Consider the following 16,260-nt stretch of genomic DNA (forward strand, 5'->3'; position numbering starts at 1 on the left):
GACCGGGGGAAGACACAAACTGGCCTTGTAGTAGAGTACTACTGGCCACAGAGTAAAATTACAAGGAGTTGTCATTATCTCAGAACAATGCTTCTGAACCAGGAATGATCTGACTTCATTTTTACTTCTAGCTGCAAGTGCTTAACCCTTTTATCAGTTCCCTCCAGTCACTGGAAATAATCTAAACACAGAAACATGCTAGCCAAACCAGAGAGACCAGATGAAGACCAAATAGCCTGCAATAACTGTAACAAAGAGAACTTCATGTTTTGCAGTACCCCACCAAAGCTTTTCCTGGATAAGAAACAAGTGAATGGAGCCATAAGCTTTAGCATAATCTCATGTTTTCTAGGGAAGAACACCATGTGCTTTCTATGCCCTAAACCATTCACCCACACACAACCATTCGGTACCACCATATTTTACCCACACATAAGCTTAGAAGAAAGCCACCATGACATGGCCAGGTACAACTTAGGAACATTTTACCTACTTCAAACAAGCTGTGAAGAAAACAGGATCAGGTCGATTTGCACAGCACAGCCTTTTGACCCGTTATGAGAATCCTTTAGAAGAAGGCAAAATACAGATACCAGAAGTAGATAATTGCCATTTAACATGTACATAAAGTGTTTTGTCTCTCTTAAGAGAGCAGCCATCCTCCAGGTTCCGCCTAGGCAGAACGTCCTTAAACTTCAAACAGACTGCAACCACTAACAAAGTTTTCAGACATACAGGCTCATCTACAGTTTCTGTACTGATAGAATTACATGGTTTCACTGAACAGTTTAAAAAAAAATTGTTAGGCCAAGACAATTCAAGAATGAACACAGGGACAGTATTCAAACTCAGGGGTGGCTGTGGGAAAGCAAGCTGTACGAATTGTGCTGGCATAAACTCATTCTCTTGCATGTACCTCTGACCTCTGTCTACATAGTGAGGCTGTGATGTACTTAGATGGGAGAAGAGTCTGGATGTAGAGAAGGATTATGTTAAAAATAAGAACTACCCACATCCCCCTGTTATTCTGACTGCCCCACCATCCCAGCTTTCAAAAGAATAAAATCTTGCAAATGCAGATAAACTGTGTCTGGGGGAAAAAGGAGAGAAAAAAAAAAAAGAAAAAAAAGAATGAGGAGGTAGAAAGGGCTTACCATTGCGTTCGTCAGGTCTAAGACTCTTCTTTGCAACTTCTGCTAATGCCCCAATGCCAAGACCAACAGCTAGTCCTTTAAAATAAGAAGAAAAAGACCCAGGTCAGAATGAAAAAACCTTCTAAGCCGCATAGAGAGGCTTTTTTTGTAATTAACCTTAAGCCACATAGTCAAGTGTATAGCAGCAAAACAGCTCAATTAGAACATCCTGGCTTTTGCAATAGAGAAATGTTCAAGTTTGACACAGAACGGTTTTCTCCTGTACTTCTTCAGCCCAGCATGCCAGCCAGGTATCATAGGCTAGGCCAGTCTGAGATGTGCGGCTTTTATAAAGCATGTCAACAAGTGCTAGTCAGAGCTCTGTGCTCTGGCTGAGGTCCTGCTGTAGATTCAAATTGTGAAGTTTAGAAGAAGGGCAGAAAGAAAAAAAAAAAAAAAAAAAAAACAACCCCCAAAAACCTCACGAATATGGTTCTCCAAGTACAATTCTCAGGAAAGAACAGAATCTCCCTTACCCCCCACCATGCCACCGCAGTAGGGGGAAGCAAAACTGTATTTAGATGGAGCCACTGCCAGTACAGTTTAAGGCTCTGTGACCCTACTGTCTAAGCATTCAGGTTTATTTGTGCTCATTAGCTGTCTTTGACTGCCACATGCTCACTGACTGTGATGAACAGAAACATGTTTTTCCTGAGGCCCACCTTACGCAAGCAGTGTTTTAACCTGCAATTCCAAGGAGCTGTGCTGGGGAGTAACCCCGCACAGCAAGACCATAAGACCAAACACCAGCACTCCACGTGCACTATAACCCTTGCAAGCAGAGAATTCTAGGGCGTTGCCTCGCAGCCACGGATTAAGCTACGACTACAAAAGAAGCGTTATCTGCCTCCACTAACCTGCCCAAAGCCACTCAAGATTAAGTGAAACACAGATCTAATCATGCACTAATGCATACTACCAAAGGTCTCACTGCCTTCCCAATTACAAAATATTTATTTTTCTGGATAATAAATGGCATGGGCACAATGGAACAGCTACCACCCCTTCACATCTCCTCAGCAATGGTGCATCCAGCCATGCCTTACTCCGACACCACTAGCAGTACCGGGTGCGCATGTTTTCCAAGCACCACAAGCCCTCCTTGAGGCACTACCTGACAGCTTCCCAAATAAAACAACCACGGGACACCAAGTACAACGAAGGAAGCATAGCTGACCAGCACATGGCCTTTTGTGCACATGTGCAGGAAGAAATGCGCGCACACATTTTGTAGTCTCAAGTGAGGAAGCCCAGGCACAAACAATTTGAACCTCATCTTGCACAGTGAGTTTTTACTCCGTCCCATCAGGTAATTACAACCCCACATCTACCAATAAAATTTCAAGCTTGCACAATATGTCTGCTTCAGAAACAGCTCCATCTCGCAATCTTGCGGACTACACACACTGGGTCAAAGAGTCCGGTATACAGTGAAGCACGGGGCACAGGAGGCATCAGTGACATTACAAGGCCTTCATGAGGACTGCTTCCAGGGCCACTCCCATGGTCAGACAACCTTTCATTCTCCATTGCACACAAATGTTTAAGAGCATATGGCATAATACAGAAATCTACATTCAGAAGAAATGTAACTTTCACAGGATGCCATGATTTTAACATTATAATACTTAGATTAAAAAAAACCTGAAATAATTTTCGCAGGTTTTTTTTGTAAGTTTTCTGTGTTTTCTGCAAGTTTTCCTATACAGGTATGGCACTGAAATGCCAAATTTAAGCCTAAGGAAGTCTGCTGTTACTAGCTAACTTGTGCAGACCACGCATGACCACTGAGCAAGTCTTTTGCAGCAGAAATCCAGAGATTTTATTAGCTGAACAAAATCAGAAAAATATCCCTAGACTCCACAGGAAAGAAGCAAAGAGACTTTTCAAACAGAGCATAAACAATATCTATTAAAATGCTGATACACAGTCATCTCCAGATCCCACGGGTGAGACAGTAACTTGGAGCAGAAAGTACAGAGAGTCAGACAGGAAACCAATGAAGACAGGTATCTCATCAACAAAATGTGATTTTCTAGACTGAATACCACTCGCAGAGCACTTCTGTTGGCCTTGATCCTACTTTCACCACCTCCAAAGCAATGCTCCCCATCAGAAGTCAGCTTGGTCATTATCAGAGCTAGGCTGAACTGGGCTGCCAGCAATTGGTTCCAACTTAAAATATGCTGCATCTCCTTCTAAAGGCTCTATGTTCACTACTGAGACTTAATGCCTGTACCTAAAATAAAACATATCTAAAGTTTCTAAATGTCTCTTCTTCATTAAGACACAAACCACTTCAAGGGCAAATGAAAGACTAGGAACCAGATTCTACCCTGCCTTCCAGAATAAAGCTGGAGAAGTTCTAGCATGCTCCAAAGTGGCTTGTGTTTTACATCACTGTAGGCAAGATCAGACTCCAAACAAGTGTGTGTCACACCTCCCCTCTCATGGCCGTACACAGTTGAGCATCTGAACTAAACCATATTGTAGACTACTCCAGAAAAAGAGCTTCTGTTACAATAGCTCCTCTTAAAATTTGCTCACTGCTCCACTGTCCTATTTGCTAGAAAATGAACTCCAGTCACCAGTCAACACCAGTTTCAAATAAACTAAAGCCAGGCATAAACAAGTTCACTGTTAAACAGCTGCTGAGGTTTAAAGATCTGAAGTTTAAACAAAAGCTTCAAGCATCTTCACACTATAATCACAGTGCACAGCAGGATATTTAGCTCAGGGCATTACATCAAAATGCAATGCAGCATTCCCACTTCAAATGTTCAGTAGCTACCTGGAAACATCTCAGGGCATATGCAGCCTTGCTCTAAATGTCATAGCAGGAGGGTAGATAGTCCCAGTACTCTTGGGACTGCGCAGGATCATGCACATCCTGGGCTTCTGCTGCTTCTTAGCAACCAAGTCTGATCAATCAAAAACAAAGTGAGCTGTATATGTAACCTTCTATCACCAAGAAACAGGTGACAATTCAAAGTTTTATTTCTCATCAAAGCAATGTCAAAACTTGGCCCTTTCCCTGAATGTCCAGGGCTTAGAAAAAGCTGCCACTTTTCAGAAGTCTCAGTTGCTCACATTATTTCTTTATTCCTACCAAATTATTATCAGAAGAACTACGAAATTAGGGAATTAAATAATGGGCTGAATTCCTCATGGGTCTAACTCCATCCACTAACACCAGTGCTAGGGATCACTCCAACCCTGAACTTCAGGAACATATCACCTTCTCCTTTCCCAATTTGAATTTCATTCACTGTGGCATTTGGAGCAGACACAGCTCACACAACTAAAACCAGCGTGGAAAATTTCACTTTTCCTCATCTTATAAAAAAAGGCTAACACTCTATGGTTCAGGAAGCAAGTACTGACAGGAGGGTTTAGAGCCACACCACTCATTTCCTGAAACACCACTCAGATTTGTTTTCCAGACCTCTTCTGCACACCCACCCATCTGAGAGGCTGCGGTCCAGGCGTATGTTATTTGAACACAAATAATGCTGCGTACTGGGTGTGGCTGAAATAGTTATTTTTCTGCATAGCAGCCAGTATCATGCTGTGTGTTGGATTTGTGACTACAAGTGTTGATAACACACACCAGTGTTTTAGCTGTTGCTGGACAGTGTTTGCACAGCATCGAGGCTTTTTTTTTTTTTTTTTCCTCCCCACTCTGCCACCACAATGAGTAGGCTGGGGGTGGGGAAGAGGCTGGGAAGGGACACAGCCAGGACAGCTGATCCAAATCAAAGGGATATCCATACCATATAACATCATGCTCAGCAGTAAAAGCTTAGAGAAAGGAGGACTGGGGGCAGGGGATGTTTGGGGTTACGGTGTTTGCCTTCCCAAGTAACTGCTACAGATGCTGAGGCCCTGCTTCCCAGGAAGTGGCTGGACATCTGCCTGCCGATAGGGAGTAGTGAATGAATTCCTCTTGTGCTTTGCATGCACACGGAGCTTTGCTTCACCTATTAAACTCAACTCAACTATTATCTCAACTCCCAAGTTTTCTCACTTTTGCTCTTCCTATTCCACCCTTCCGTGGGAGGAAACGAGCAAGCGGCTGCTTAAGGCTTAGCTGCCAGCCAAGGTCAGCGCACCACAGGCTGCCCGCCGTTCACCTGCTACCGGGAACAAGTCATCCCTCCAGAGAACCTGCACGGCTGTAGACAAGCACTCTCCTCTTCTGGGCCACTAGCCTACTGACCTTGTACAAGGCACTTCTGATGCGTTCATTTTCCTTGTCTGCAGGATAAGTATTTCCTCCACAATTAATCATTTGGGGACAATTTTCAGCATCACTGAACAGCCACTGTTCAGCACCTTGGAAAGTAACATCCCCGAGCACCTCCAGAAAGTCTCACTCCTGCATTTTGCGCTTTATGCGGACGGGTTATTTCAGGCCTGGAAAATGCCACTTGGTTTTATACCAGCAGAGTGCCTCTTCAGACATTTTCCAGGCATCTCCAGCACCCATTACACTTCAAACCAAGCCCATCAAGAGCTGATCTGGAACCAGTTTTGTTCAGGAAGAATCCTCTCGCTCAGCAACTGACACAACAAAACAAAACGGGAGACTGAATGGGCTCTTATCACTCTGCTCAGCCTGCCAAGTGCAGGGGTGGGCAAGACTCTCCCCTGGACCAGCCTGTGCCCTGGTTTCAGTCACGTCAAACACCGCAAGCACCACGCAGAACACGTTGCAAGCTGCAGACAGTTATGCATCGATTTCCACTAGCCTTCTGAGCATTAAATGCTCAACAGAAGAAAGCCACACTCGTCACTCGCATGACAATCTAAATCCTGTAGTTGTCAGTCCTGTATGTAGCAATTTTGGGGGGAAGAAAAAAGGCCTATAATCACATTAGATCTAGACTTTACTGCAAGCTTCCTGAATTTTCTTTATTGCAAAAGGATCTCACTACATCGTTAAAATAATAAACTTACAAAACAGGAATATGATTTAGGGAGACAGAAACTGGTTAGAAAAATCAAATTATGCAAGGAAGGGAGAATGGAAATAAAGAAAAGATCAAGAACTGTGTGGGTGGAACTTATGACCCATCAGGCTACAAAACAAGCATGGAACAAAAACTGCAGAAAAATCTGTTTTACCAATTCCAGTCCTGGGAAGAAAAAAAATAAAATAAACAAATAAAAATCAAGGATGATATTTAGTACTACAAATACAGCTACCAGCAGTCACTCCAGCTGCTGCAAGAAGCATACAAAAATGCATATAACGGACAAAGAAGTTCAGTAGAGGATCTTGTGCTGATTACAGAGAAACATTAGCTTGGTATTACATGCAAGCATTGCAGAAAATTATCTTCAATCTTTCCAGCAAAATGTTCTTTGCTCCCAGAAGTGGTGAGAAACCAGCCAAATTCTGCAGTCCAAGTACTTCTGCCTCTTGTTACTAATTTGTCCATCACCCAGAGTGTCCTGACGCCACAGCTGAGAGATCAACATTCCCTATAACACCAGGGGGACAACAAAAAACATGCAAAGACAGGAGGCAGAATGATTCAAGTCTGAACAGGATCATGCCAGTAGAACAGGATTATGCCAACAGCATGGGAATTCTAAATTCCCAATAGCATGGGAATTCTAAATCTGAACCCCAGGAATAGTTACATGAACTCTGCTTTTGACCTACTCAACATCTTTCCATCTTCTCCAAGTCTAAAATGATGTTGTTCCAATATGGAAATAAAGAAAAAAAGTGGATTTTATCCCACCAAGAAAGTCAGAGCCAAATGCTAGTTTGACTGGTGTGGAGGTGGTAGGGGAAGAATCCACCTCAACCACTGTATTTCCCACAATGATTTCCTGGGGTCTTCATAGGAGGATGGCACCCCAAAGCACACAAGAAAAATCTTGCACAAAAAGCTTACTTGCTCTAAGCTACACTCCCTCATGGATATGGAGCATGTAATTATTAATTATAATTCATTATTTTCAAGGCAATCAAAGAAGCAGCTTGTAGAGCAAGAAATAATCACACACACACACCCCCAACCCTGCTATCCCCTATTTAATTCTGATCATTTGAATGTCCTAGGAAGCAAGGACAGAGCTGGGTCACTACTATTCCACAGGTTAACACTGACATTCCCTGCAAAAGGGCTTCTTCCAGCTGTTAACCGTCATCCATCAGCAGCAACAGATGCTGCCAAAAAACAGTAACGTAATTGGAGACTCTCAGTAAATTGTCCTACACCTTGTTTCTGACTTCCATTGAAAAGGCGAGACAACAGAAAATGCACGAGAGAGAACACGCACTGTGCAGGCACAGGGAACTTCCAACTCACCGACCATTGAGCTTTGAAACATTTAGTTTACATCAAACTTATCTTGCCTTCTCTAAAAAAAAAAAGAAAAAAGAAAAAAAGACAACATTAAGTTGGGTTGGATCTTAGGAAAGCAAAAATCAATTCTCATCTCAGTTGGAAACTGCCTCCTATACCCTTATGGGACTCCCTTAGTCAGCCTCACTCTTCAGCTTACAGGTATTTTTTAAAATTGTACATGTTACCTCTTGCGTCACTCCTGAAAATAATACCCAGAAAGGACTGACAGTGAGGACAGTAAGTAGCTAGGAGAGGCACACAAGTACTACCTTCCCCTGCTCACAATTTAAGAGGAAAGCAGTCAACCATAAGCCAAAGCTCACCAACAATTTCAAAGGAATCATAAACAGGTAAAAGCAAATGGTACACCACAGCTCTTGCCATCAGCTAATGTTTCCTGGTTTAAGCATTTAAAATGCTTCATAGAGATGCAATTTGAAAATAAATTTCTCATCAGATAAGAGCCAGTCAGGAAAAGCCACACTAGAATTAGCTGATGGGGTTTCACAATTGCACTAGCTCTCTCAAGGCCATGTGCAGGTCAGAAAAAACACTAAACTTGCAAATAGCAAGCAGGAGCTGCTCCTCACTATAAACGGAGTCCCTCTTTCCATGCAGTTCTAGAGGCTGTTTAAAAGCTTGTATCAGTCTGGATCAAGATCTGACCATTAGGAAGTGTTCCTTACAGGCAGTCCTTCCCACACTACTTCCGACTCACCACACCCTCAGAAACCTACCTATAAGCCACATCTGTTGTTTTAGCCAGGGTACTGACAGTACTACTTCTCCTTGCTGTTGCAAGGAAAAATTCAGAGGGAAAGATAAGCGATGAATGCTCACAAGAGATTACACAGACCAGAGAATCTGAGCACCATTTTTGCAACACTGTGTCCTCCCAAAAACCATCTGAAAGCAAGAGCTCTGTCTTGCCAGCAATTTCAATCATAGAAAACAGACAACTGGAGGAGAAGGGCAAGACCAAAAAACAGATGACACACAGAGATACGACTGGGGGTGCTGCTTATAAATAATCTCTCTCTTTCTTACTCTCCCTTTGTGGTTTTGGTTTGGTGTGGGTTTTATGTTTTGTTTTTTAACCTGAGGTTAGGAGAAGACAGGTAGGTAGTTGTATTTCCCCTTCAAGCATGAGTCAGCCTTTCCTCATGCAACAGCCTTGGGTGCCAAGAGCTGGAGCATACAGCAACAGCAACAGCACTGGAACTCAAAGTTCACAGAAAATTTGGTCATCTGCCACTTCACATCCACCGCCTGTCAGCAAGCAGCCACAGATAAATTCAGAAGATGACAGCTAAAAGTGCTGTGACACTTTCCATAAAAATCAGGGCTAGATTAGAATGGATACTTGTATGCTACTAGAGCTTAAAAACAAAGAAGTCAAGTGAGTTTTAAAGTGATGCCTTGTTACTCTAAAAAGGAGATCATGAATCTTGCTTCCCTTTAAGGAATACTAAGTGTGCTGAGAAGCCAGAGCACCTGCAATGAACTACAGGGTTAGAGAGATCTGACCAGCATTAAAACCTTATGTACTCACTTGCTGTTTATTCCTGCAATGCATAGAATCAGCCCCTGCCCCCAACTCCTCCTACTGTGCATGTTACTCTGACTGAGACACACACAGAGGAAGAATAATTGGTATTGTATATAATAGTTGACCTGAATTACATTTGACAGGCTATTTTTCTTTCCTCTGGGATCTGTAACACAAGGATGTCTACTTTGCACACGTGCTTTTCTATCAAATTTTGTGGAGGAGAACTGCAAGAGCCACTAGGGCCTTAACATGCTACTTGGGAGAGACTGTTCACAACCTAGATAGGCTACTATTATCTCAGAACACCAAGATAGACTACTCATGTAATGATTAGCTAAGTAAGACTAGCTGTGATCATCTTTTCCACCTGCAATGCCATGATAGTTCCCTTTTTCTCATTAACATGTTAAGTCCTTTGATGGCTTTGGATACAAGACATTAGATAAACACCATCTGTTAATATTACTGAAGATATTTAGCTGCTTTATTAACATAGTAAGTCCCATTCCACAAATGAAATTCACATAGGTTTCAGCTAGCTTGATCTTACAAGCTCAGACTTCACATCCTTCCTGGGAGAAAATGGTTTATAAGCAATGGTTAAGTAAATCAAACCTTGACTATTATCATCTCCCCTCCCTCAAAAAAATCAATACCAAAAGGACATGTTTTATATTTAACCACTGTTCAGAGAAGTAGCAAGGGTAAGTTCGGGAAAAATTTATTAAAAATAACAGCTGCTCCAGCTGTCTATGCTTGACAGTAACAGCATACTGTAAGGACTAGAAGGAGAGTTTCCTCCATAAAGTGAAATCACATATGCAGGACCAGGGTATTTGTACAGACTGGAGAAGAACCTGCATCTCACACTCTCCCTCTCATTAAAACAGCACAGCCCAGTATGTGTTACCATGAAGATGTGCAGTTCTACTATGCACTCCCAAATCATCTGCCCTACACTCTTAGGAGTGACTCCCCTCCCTCCCCATTTCAGAACAGGTATATGAAGCTCCAGGAATATATCAGCCTGCCGTCTTAAGACAAATGAAAACCCATGCCAACTCTGTAGTTCTTGTTACAGGTAGCTTGCTGAATGCATCTTAAAGGTCTGTTTAGGTGGGGAGCTTTTTTGCCATACTATCACAATAGCAGTTAGATATGATAAAAGAGTGACAGAAGACAGGATTCAAAGTATAACTTACTTCTGACTAAAGGCCAAGATCCTAATTGTAATGAAAAAGCCCAAATCAAGCTCTGAGCTAACCAGCTGTTTGTGGGAAAGCACTTCCCTATTAGCAAGCTTAACTAGAAAACAGAACCAACTAATGCTTCAGCAGGAGCACTGTCATAGCCAGCCATTGATCAGTACGTGCAAGCATAGTGACTTTGCAGATGTGGGTATGCAAACTGACCTCCAAAGTTGGCGAGCCGTCCAATCCTTGTGACAGGAACCTTCCTCTCCCGGGCCCGCTCACTGAGCTGTGACAGAAAGAGGGGGAAAGGAAAACAAACCAAAAAGAAATCCACAAATGAACTGGGCATATGGTCAGATACCTGCAAATTCAGAGTGCAACTTTGAACTCTGTCCTACAGAAAGCTTTTCTTGAACACCGAGCCGTATATATGTTGAGAGATTTTTCAAGTGAACACGCTGCAGAACAGACACACCATGAACTGAAACATACACTAAGCAGCGGAGTGGACAAGAGGGTGGGAAAGATAGAGCTGACAACCGTGTTTAAAAACCCCATTTTTACTTTCACCTCAGCAGCCTTTATATTTTGAACTTGGAGAAGCAGCGCAATGCCAACCCAAACTGCCTTCCATAAGTGGAATTAAAACTCATGGAAGGTTATCAGGTTCATAGTACTGTAGCTAATTCCCCCCCACACAGCAGCTGGAGCAGCAGAAGCATACGGTTTCATCAAAGCAATATCCTGAGTGAGTGAACCCACAGTAGCATCTGATACTGCGTTTAGGGAAGGAAGCAGAAGGTCAGAGCAGATGGCAAGTATCTCCACTGTGAATTCTGCTGTGGGGTTTCCGCACTGTCTCACACAGGGGCATGAAGCACTAAAGCAATAATGGTGAGCTATGCTACTTTCCAATCTACTAATGCTCAGGGCAACATTCCCTCCACCTCTAGAAGGACAGCAAGGCACAGTACAGGAAGCCACAGCCTTCACCAAGAGGAGCTTAGGTCCAATTCATTCTTCACAGCCATAGCAAAACAACTAGCTAAAGGGAACAGGGCCCTTCAAGGGGCAGACAGACTCTTTAGGTCAGTCTTCAAACCTTTGTAGCCTACAGCTGTCCCCACCTGCTCAACATTTCACCTCAAAAACTGGGATGAAATACAGACCCTTCATTACTGTAACATGCATCAATAAATACAGTGAGTCCTCACAGTTCAGTGAATGAAAGGAGAGCTCCTGTTAATATAGAACTGAAGTCTAACCCTATGTATGCTTTTTAAACATCTTCTCACATCATAATATCTGATATAGAGGGGGCAGGTGTAAAAGAAGAGCCTGAAAAGCTACTGACAGAATAAATATCAGAGATCAGAGTTAATCTGCCTCCACAAAAGGGAACAGCGGAAGAGGAAGAAATGAGAGAAACACAAGAGAAGGTGAGTAAGGTCAATCCAATACAGAAACCATAGTACTGACAATCCTTAATTTAAAAAAAAAAAAAAAAAAACCCCACACACATACCATCTGCTTGTAGGGTTTCTGCTCTGAACCTGTTTTGGCCTGTCTGGCTTTATCAATATCTTCAGCTGTTAATCCACTAACAGAGGAATGGTCTTGGTGAAAAGCCCTATTTTTTCCAAAGGCAGCAGCAAAAGGATTTCCAGGGTTCCTAAAGCCTCCAAATAACCTTGCATCCATTTTGGGAGGGAAAGGCTTCTGACCCATGCCGGAATCTCCAGTCTCACCAACACTTTTAAGAGGTCCATTCGTAGTGTAAGAGTAAGCGGGGCCTTCACTGCTGCGTTCATGAGGCTTGCTGGGGGCAGTGGAGAAGTCCATTGGAGGATCTGATGGCTCTCGGGCTGAGAAGTCATAGTCTTTCCCAAAATCCTCACTGAGATCAGTTAAGTTCTCCTGCTGTTTGCCTAGTTCCTGCAAACAATAATAGAAATACTTTAAGAAAAGAACTTAAAACCTGCTCGCTACCCATCCATGGTCCTCAGAGATGGGCATGCAGCTAGGCTGTCACATATCCACAACAAGTAATTTGTAGAGACTCTGGCACTGCAGACATTCACAGTAAGAGACAGGAAAAAGGAAGACACTGAGGACACCTGGGGTCACTGGCAATCTTTCAACCCCACTGACGGGACAAATTCATTAACAGCTTCTCAAATACCTGTAACTGGAGCTGCCTTGTTCTACATACGCTGCCAGGAAGGGTCACTAACTGAGGAGTTCACTAGAAGCAATACACTGCTCAGAAACAAAAGGTGATGGGAGCTGCAATATCACGTAAGATATACTTGGGAGCAGTAACAAAAAGCTAAGCGTCACAATGATCAGTTCTCACCCCTAGCATGCTCCCTCCTCCCATCCTGTCCTTAATCATGCAATATCAGCGCTCCCAAGCCCAAAGCTACCTGAAGCAATACCAGATACCTACTTACAGGCAAAGTAAGCTCAGCCTTCCACGGCCATGACGTTACCAACTGCAAAACACATTTCATTATTCAAGCACTAAACTATGGCAGGGTTTGTTGTCATCCAAAAATAAATAAAAATCTGTGCTTGAAGCAAGGATAGCAGCATCAGGCACAACAACACTCAAGGCAAGCTTCTCCTGACTGTCTTTTCCATTCTGTCCTGACCTGCAAGAGCTGCCCCACTAAGTCCAGATATTTCCCACCACTTTTCAATGTAGGGGGGAAAAAAAAAAAAAAAAAAAGTCAGCAGCAGAGCATTATCTCCTATCATTACTTGACATATTCTAGTTACCTATCTCAGCAGTGGCAATACCATGGAAGAACTGATGACTATTACAGCCAATCAACAGGATTTTAAATCCTGCTGTGGTCAGGCAAGCAGGCAGCATATTTTAGGCTCTTTCCTAAACACTAATTACATTTCCCTTCTTTACAGAAAAAAACAGAACATGGTCTTTCCTGTTATTCAGCAGGTCTCGTGCTATTCTGAACCTGAACATCACAGCAGAGGGAGAGAAGTCTGTTTACAGAAGGGGACTGTGGCCACAATACTGACTGATGATTTCAAGCAAGGAGGCCTCTTCTTCCATACTTAAGTTTTAAAAAGCATGTCAGACAGCCAAAACCCTGCCACAGATCAAGAGTAGTGAAATATAGTGGCTTAACATAAAAGCTTTCCTCTCTTCAAAACAGAAAATGTAGCTTCCAACTACAGATTTCTTACTGAGCCCTGCTTTGGCAGCAGCTTCTCATGCAACTCATTTACAGAACACAGGACAAGTGTTCTGCAGGTGTGTTTGCGGGGCCTCTCTTGTGCAGAGAAACATGTACAGAAACAGGAGAACATCATCCCCCTCTCTCTTCTTGGATGCAAAAAGAGGACAAAGGCAAGACAAAGCACTATCCCCATAAACAAACACACTCAGGGTATTTCTATTGCAAGCTTAAATAGAACCAAGGAAACACAGGCCCAGATTCTAGGACTGAAGCTATAGACTGCCATGACAGGCTAAGCTCATTGCATTAAAAAAAAAAACAACATCAAAACCTCACTCATTAGTTTCTGCTTCAAAAATTATGATCTGAGCTACACTGTCTTTCTAAAGGATGATAAAGGGTGATCATTTTTGATTGAGAAGTTCTTTTCCTCAGAGAAGCCCCATGTTTTCAAGAGATGGCAACACAGCAAACGTGAAGCTCTTATAAATCTATCCCCATGTCTGGTGACAGAAGCTGCTGCTTAAAAAAAAAAAAAAAGAAAGAAAAAGAAAAAGAGTCTAGCTTTCCTTATGTTCCTCATTTGAGCATCAGTTCTAAAAATCCAGTCTGGGCTCTAAGTGATGAACATGCAAACACCTGACCCTGAGCCATTCTGAAAAATATCATGTGCACCAATTCTGTCAAGAAAGGAAGCAGCACTGAGATAAATCCAATTCACTCTAAAAGAGCTCGTTCACTTAGTCAAAGAAGAAGTAATCAATGGGTGAAGTTTAAAGGACACCTGAAATAATAAAGCTGCTGCTGGCCAACCTTATCAAGAGCTCGACCTTTGACAAGATGAGGTGAACAGCATGTCTTAAGCACTCACTAATGGAAACAAACACTCTGCAGTAACATTCCCCTCCCATTCCTGTCCAAGCACCTACTACACACCACAGAAATCCTGGAGAATTCCCAGAGCATTGCAACATCTGTAGTATCGATCCAGCACTTCAGAGCTAGATTCTAGTTCACGATGCGAGTTCCTAGCCACTCTCACAACAAAACCAAAAAGGACCTGGAAGAAAATCAAAACAACAGACTAGACTGTGCACAAAAGAGCTTTGCTTACCTGCATTTTTCCCAAGGCAGAACTGAACTGTTCTTCAGCAGTGGCCTGGAGAGTCCTTGCAATGGTAACTGCATCACCCCCAAGGAGCACCTGCCGAAGCTGTCCTGCTTGGGTTTCTACGATTGCTTTACTAAGCTTTGTCAAGCCTCTCATGACCATGATGGCATCACCCGCCATGACTGATGTTTTTCCACGCTGAAAGGTGAGAAAGAAAGAACAGGGAAAGCAAGCAGTCAAGGAACAAGTTTGCAACCAGTTTCAGGTCACCTAAGAGCCAGTAGCACATCCCAATCTCTTTCCGCTTTGGCAACCAGCCACCATGGGAACTTGTTTGCAGCTCAGATAGCACACAGGCCAGCTTGAGTGACAGCTAGTTAGCTGACCTTACCAGGCAAAGCAAGAACTCCTCTTACGACTGGTCATAAGTTAGGGTAACATTCCAGGACTCCCCACAAATATTCAAGTTACCATTGACCAGGAGAAGCAAAGACAGGTAAATGTCAGTAACACTGCAAAGATACTCTTGATTCCTTCCAGATGTTTAAAAAGAATTAAAAGCATTAGCATTTGACCTTTAATTATTATCAGGCCCTGGAACATATTCTCAGTGCCTGATAGCACGGACGAAGTGCACTGATAACTGTCACATCCCATTCCTGCCCTGGAGCTATGCCTGCTCATTTTACATAGCCAAATTTCTTCACCCCCACACCAATGAGTAAGCTTCATCTGTCCTCCAGGAGTAGTCTGCTCAGTCTCCAGTGTGTAGCTCATTCTGCTACTTTTAGTTGGAAACTTAAGTACACTCAGAACTCCTACCTACCACAGCAGTTGCAAACTACTGCGCTACAGTGCTTATTTTTTGACTCAGTCCCCCTTGCTGTTCAAGAGGCACTCCATCTCAGATTCATAACAATCTGTGCAATTTCAGTGTCTTTGAATACAAACTGGGCACTGTAGGATGCAGGACAGAGTGTGTCTGAGAAGAACAAGTTCCACCGACTCCTTTGTCTCCACCTAGAACTGCTATAGCTAAATTTCTGGTAAGTACACAACTTTGCTGCAATCATACAGGAGACTCATGGATTACTACAGCTGAATTTCAGAAACACATTATTATGCAAATGCAGGGTAAACCCTGGTTACTGGAATATTTGTTCAACAACTGTTAATCAGCGATCAAAATCAGGAACAACCACTGTAGCCAGGAAGTGAGTATTAGACATTACATGTTTTGAGTATGGTTGTTAGAAGGACAGTCAAGTGTTTGCAACAAATCTGGGCTTAATGGGTTAGCTGTAAAAATAAAAATCAAATCTACCCAGGTCATTATTCTGTGGTTATCTTTACAAGACCTATCCATATGCTCCAGACCTGTAAGAAGTGTTACCCCTGAATCTCTCCAGTTTAATCACTAGGGTTGGTTTTAACATTGTATAATGCACTTTGAAACTTGAAAGCTGCCTGTCAGGTAAGGAAATGTACTCTGTCAACAGGAGGTGTTCCCCCCACCCCAGTCTTCACACTGGAAATTTCCACATGGATCTCACTCCAAGCATTTGCAGGCAGCCCCTGCAATTCAGAGCCAGGCAAAGAAACCAGCCAACACCACAGTACAGTGTCCTAGCTGAAATGAG

General features: G+C 42.9%; 1 protein-coding gene across 1 annotated transcript in view; it reads right to left on the reverse strand.

The window, feature by feature from the left end:
• The window catches only part of COQ8A (coenzyme Q8A), a 34,199-nt gene extending 19,399 nt beyond the window's left edge, over nt 1–14,800 (reverse strand). The window contains exons 1-4 of the mRNA XM_009485432.2: nt 14,624–14,800; nt 11,828–12,238; nt 10,523–10,589; nt 1,155–1,229 (exon numbers count right to left, since the gene is read on the reverse strand). Of these exons, the coding sequence (XP_009483707.1) occupies nt 1,155–1,229; nt 10,523–10,589; nt 11,828–12,238; nt 14,624–14,800 (730 nt within the window). The remainder of the gene's footprint in view (nt 1–1,154; nt 1,230–10,522; nt 10,590–11,827; nt 12,239–14,623) is intronic.
• Nucleotides 14,801–16,260: the final 1,460 nt, after the last annotated feature.

This window comes from Pelecanus crispus, chromosome 3 (genome assembly GCF_030463565.1).
Source record: "Pelecanus crispus isolate bPelCri1 chromosome 3, bPelCri1.pri, whole genome shotgun sequence".
Classification (NCBI taxonomy): domain Eukaryota; kingdom Metazoa; phylum Chordata; class Aves; order Pelecaniformes; family Pelecanidae; genus Pelecanus; species Pelecanus crispus.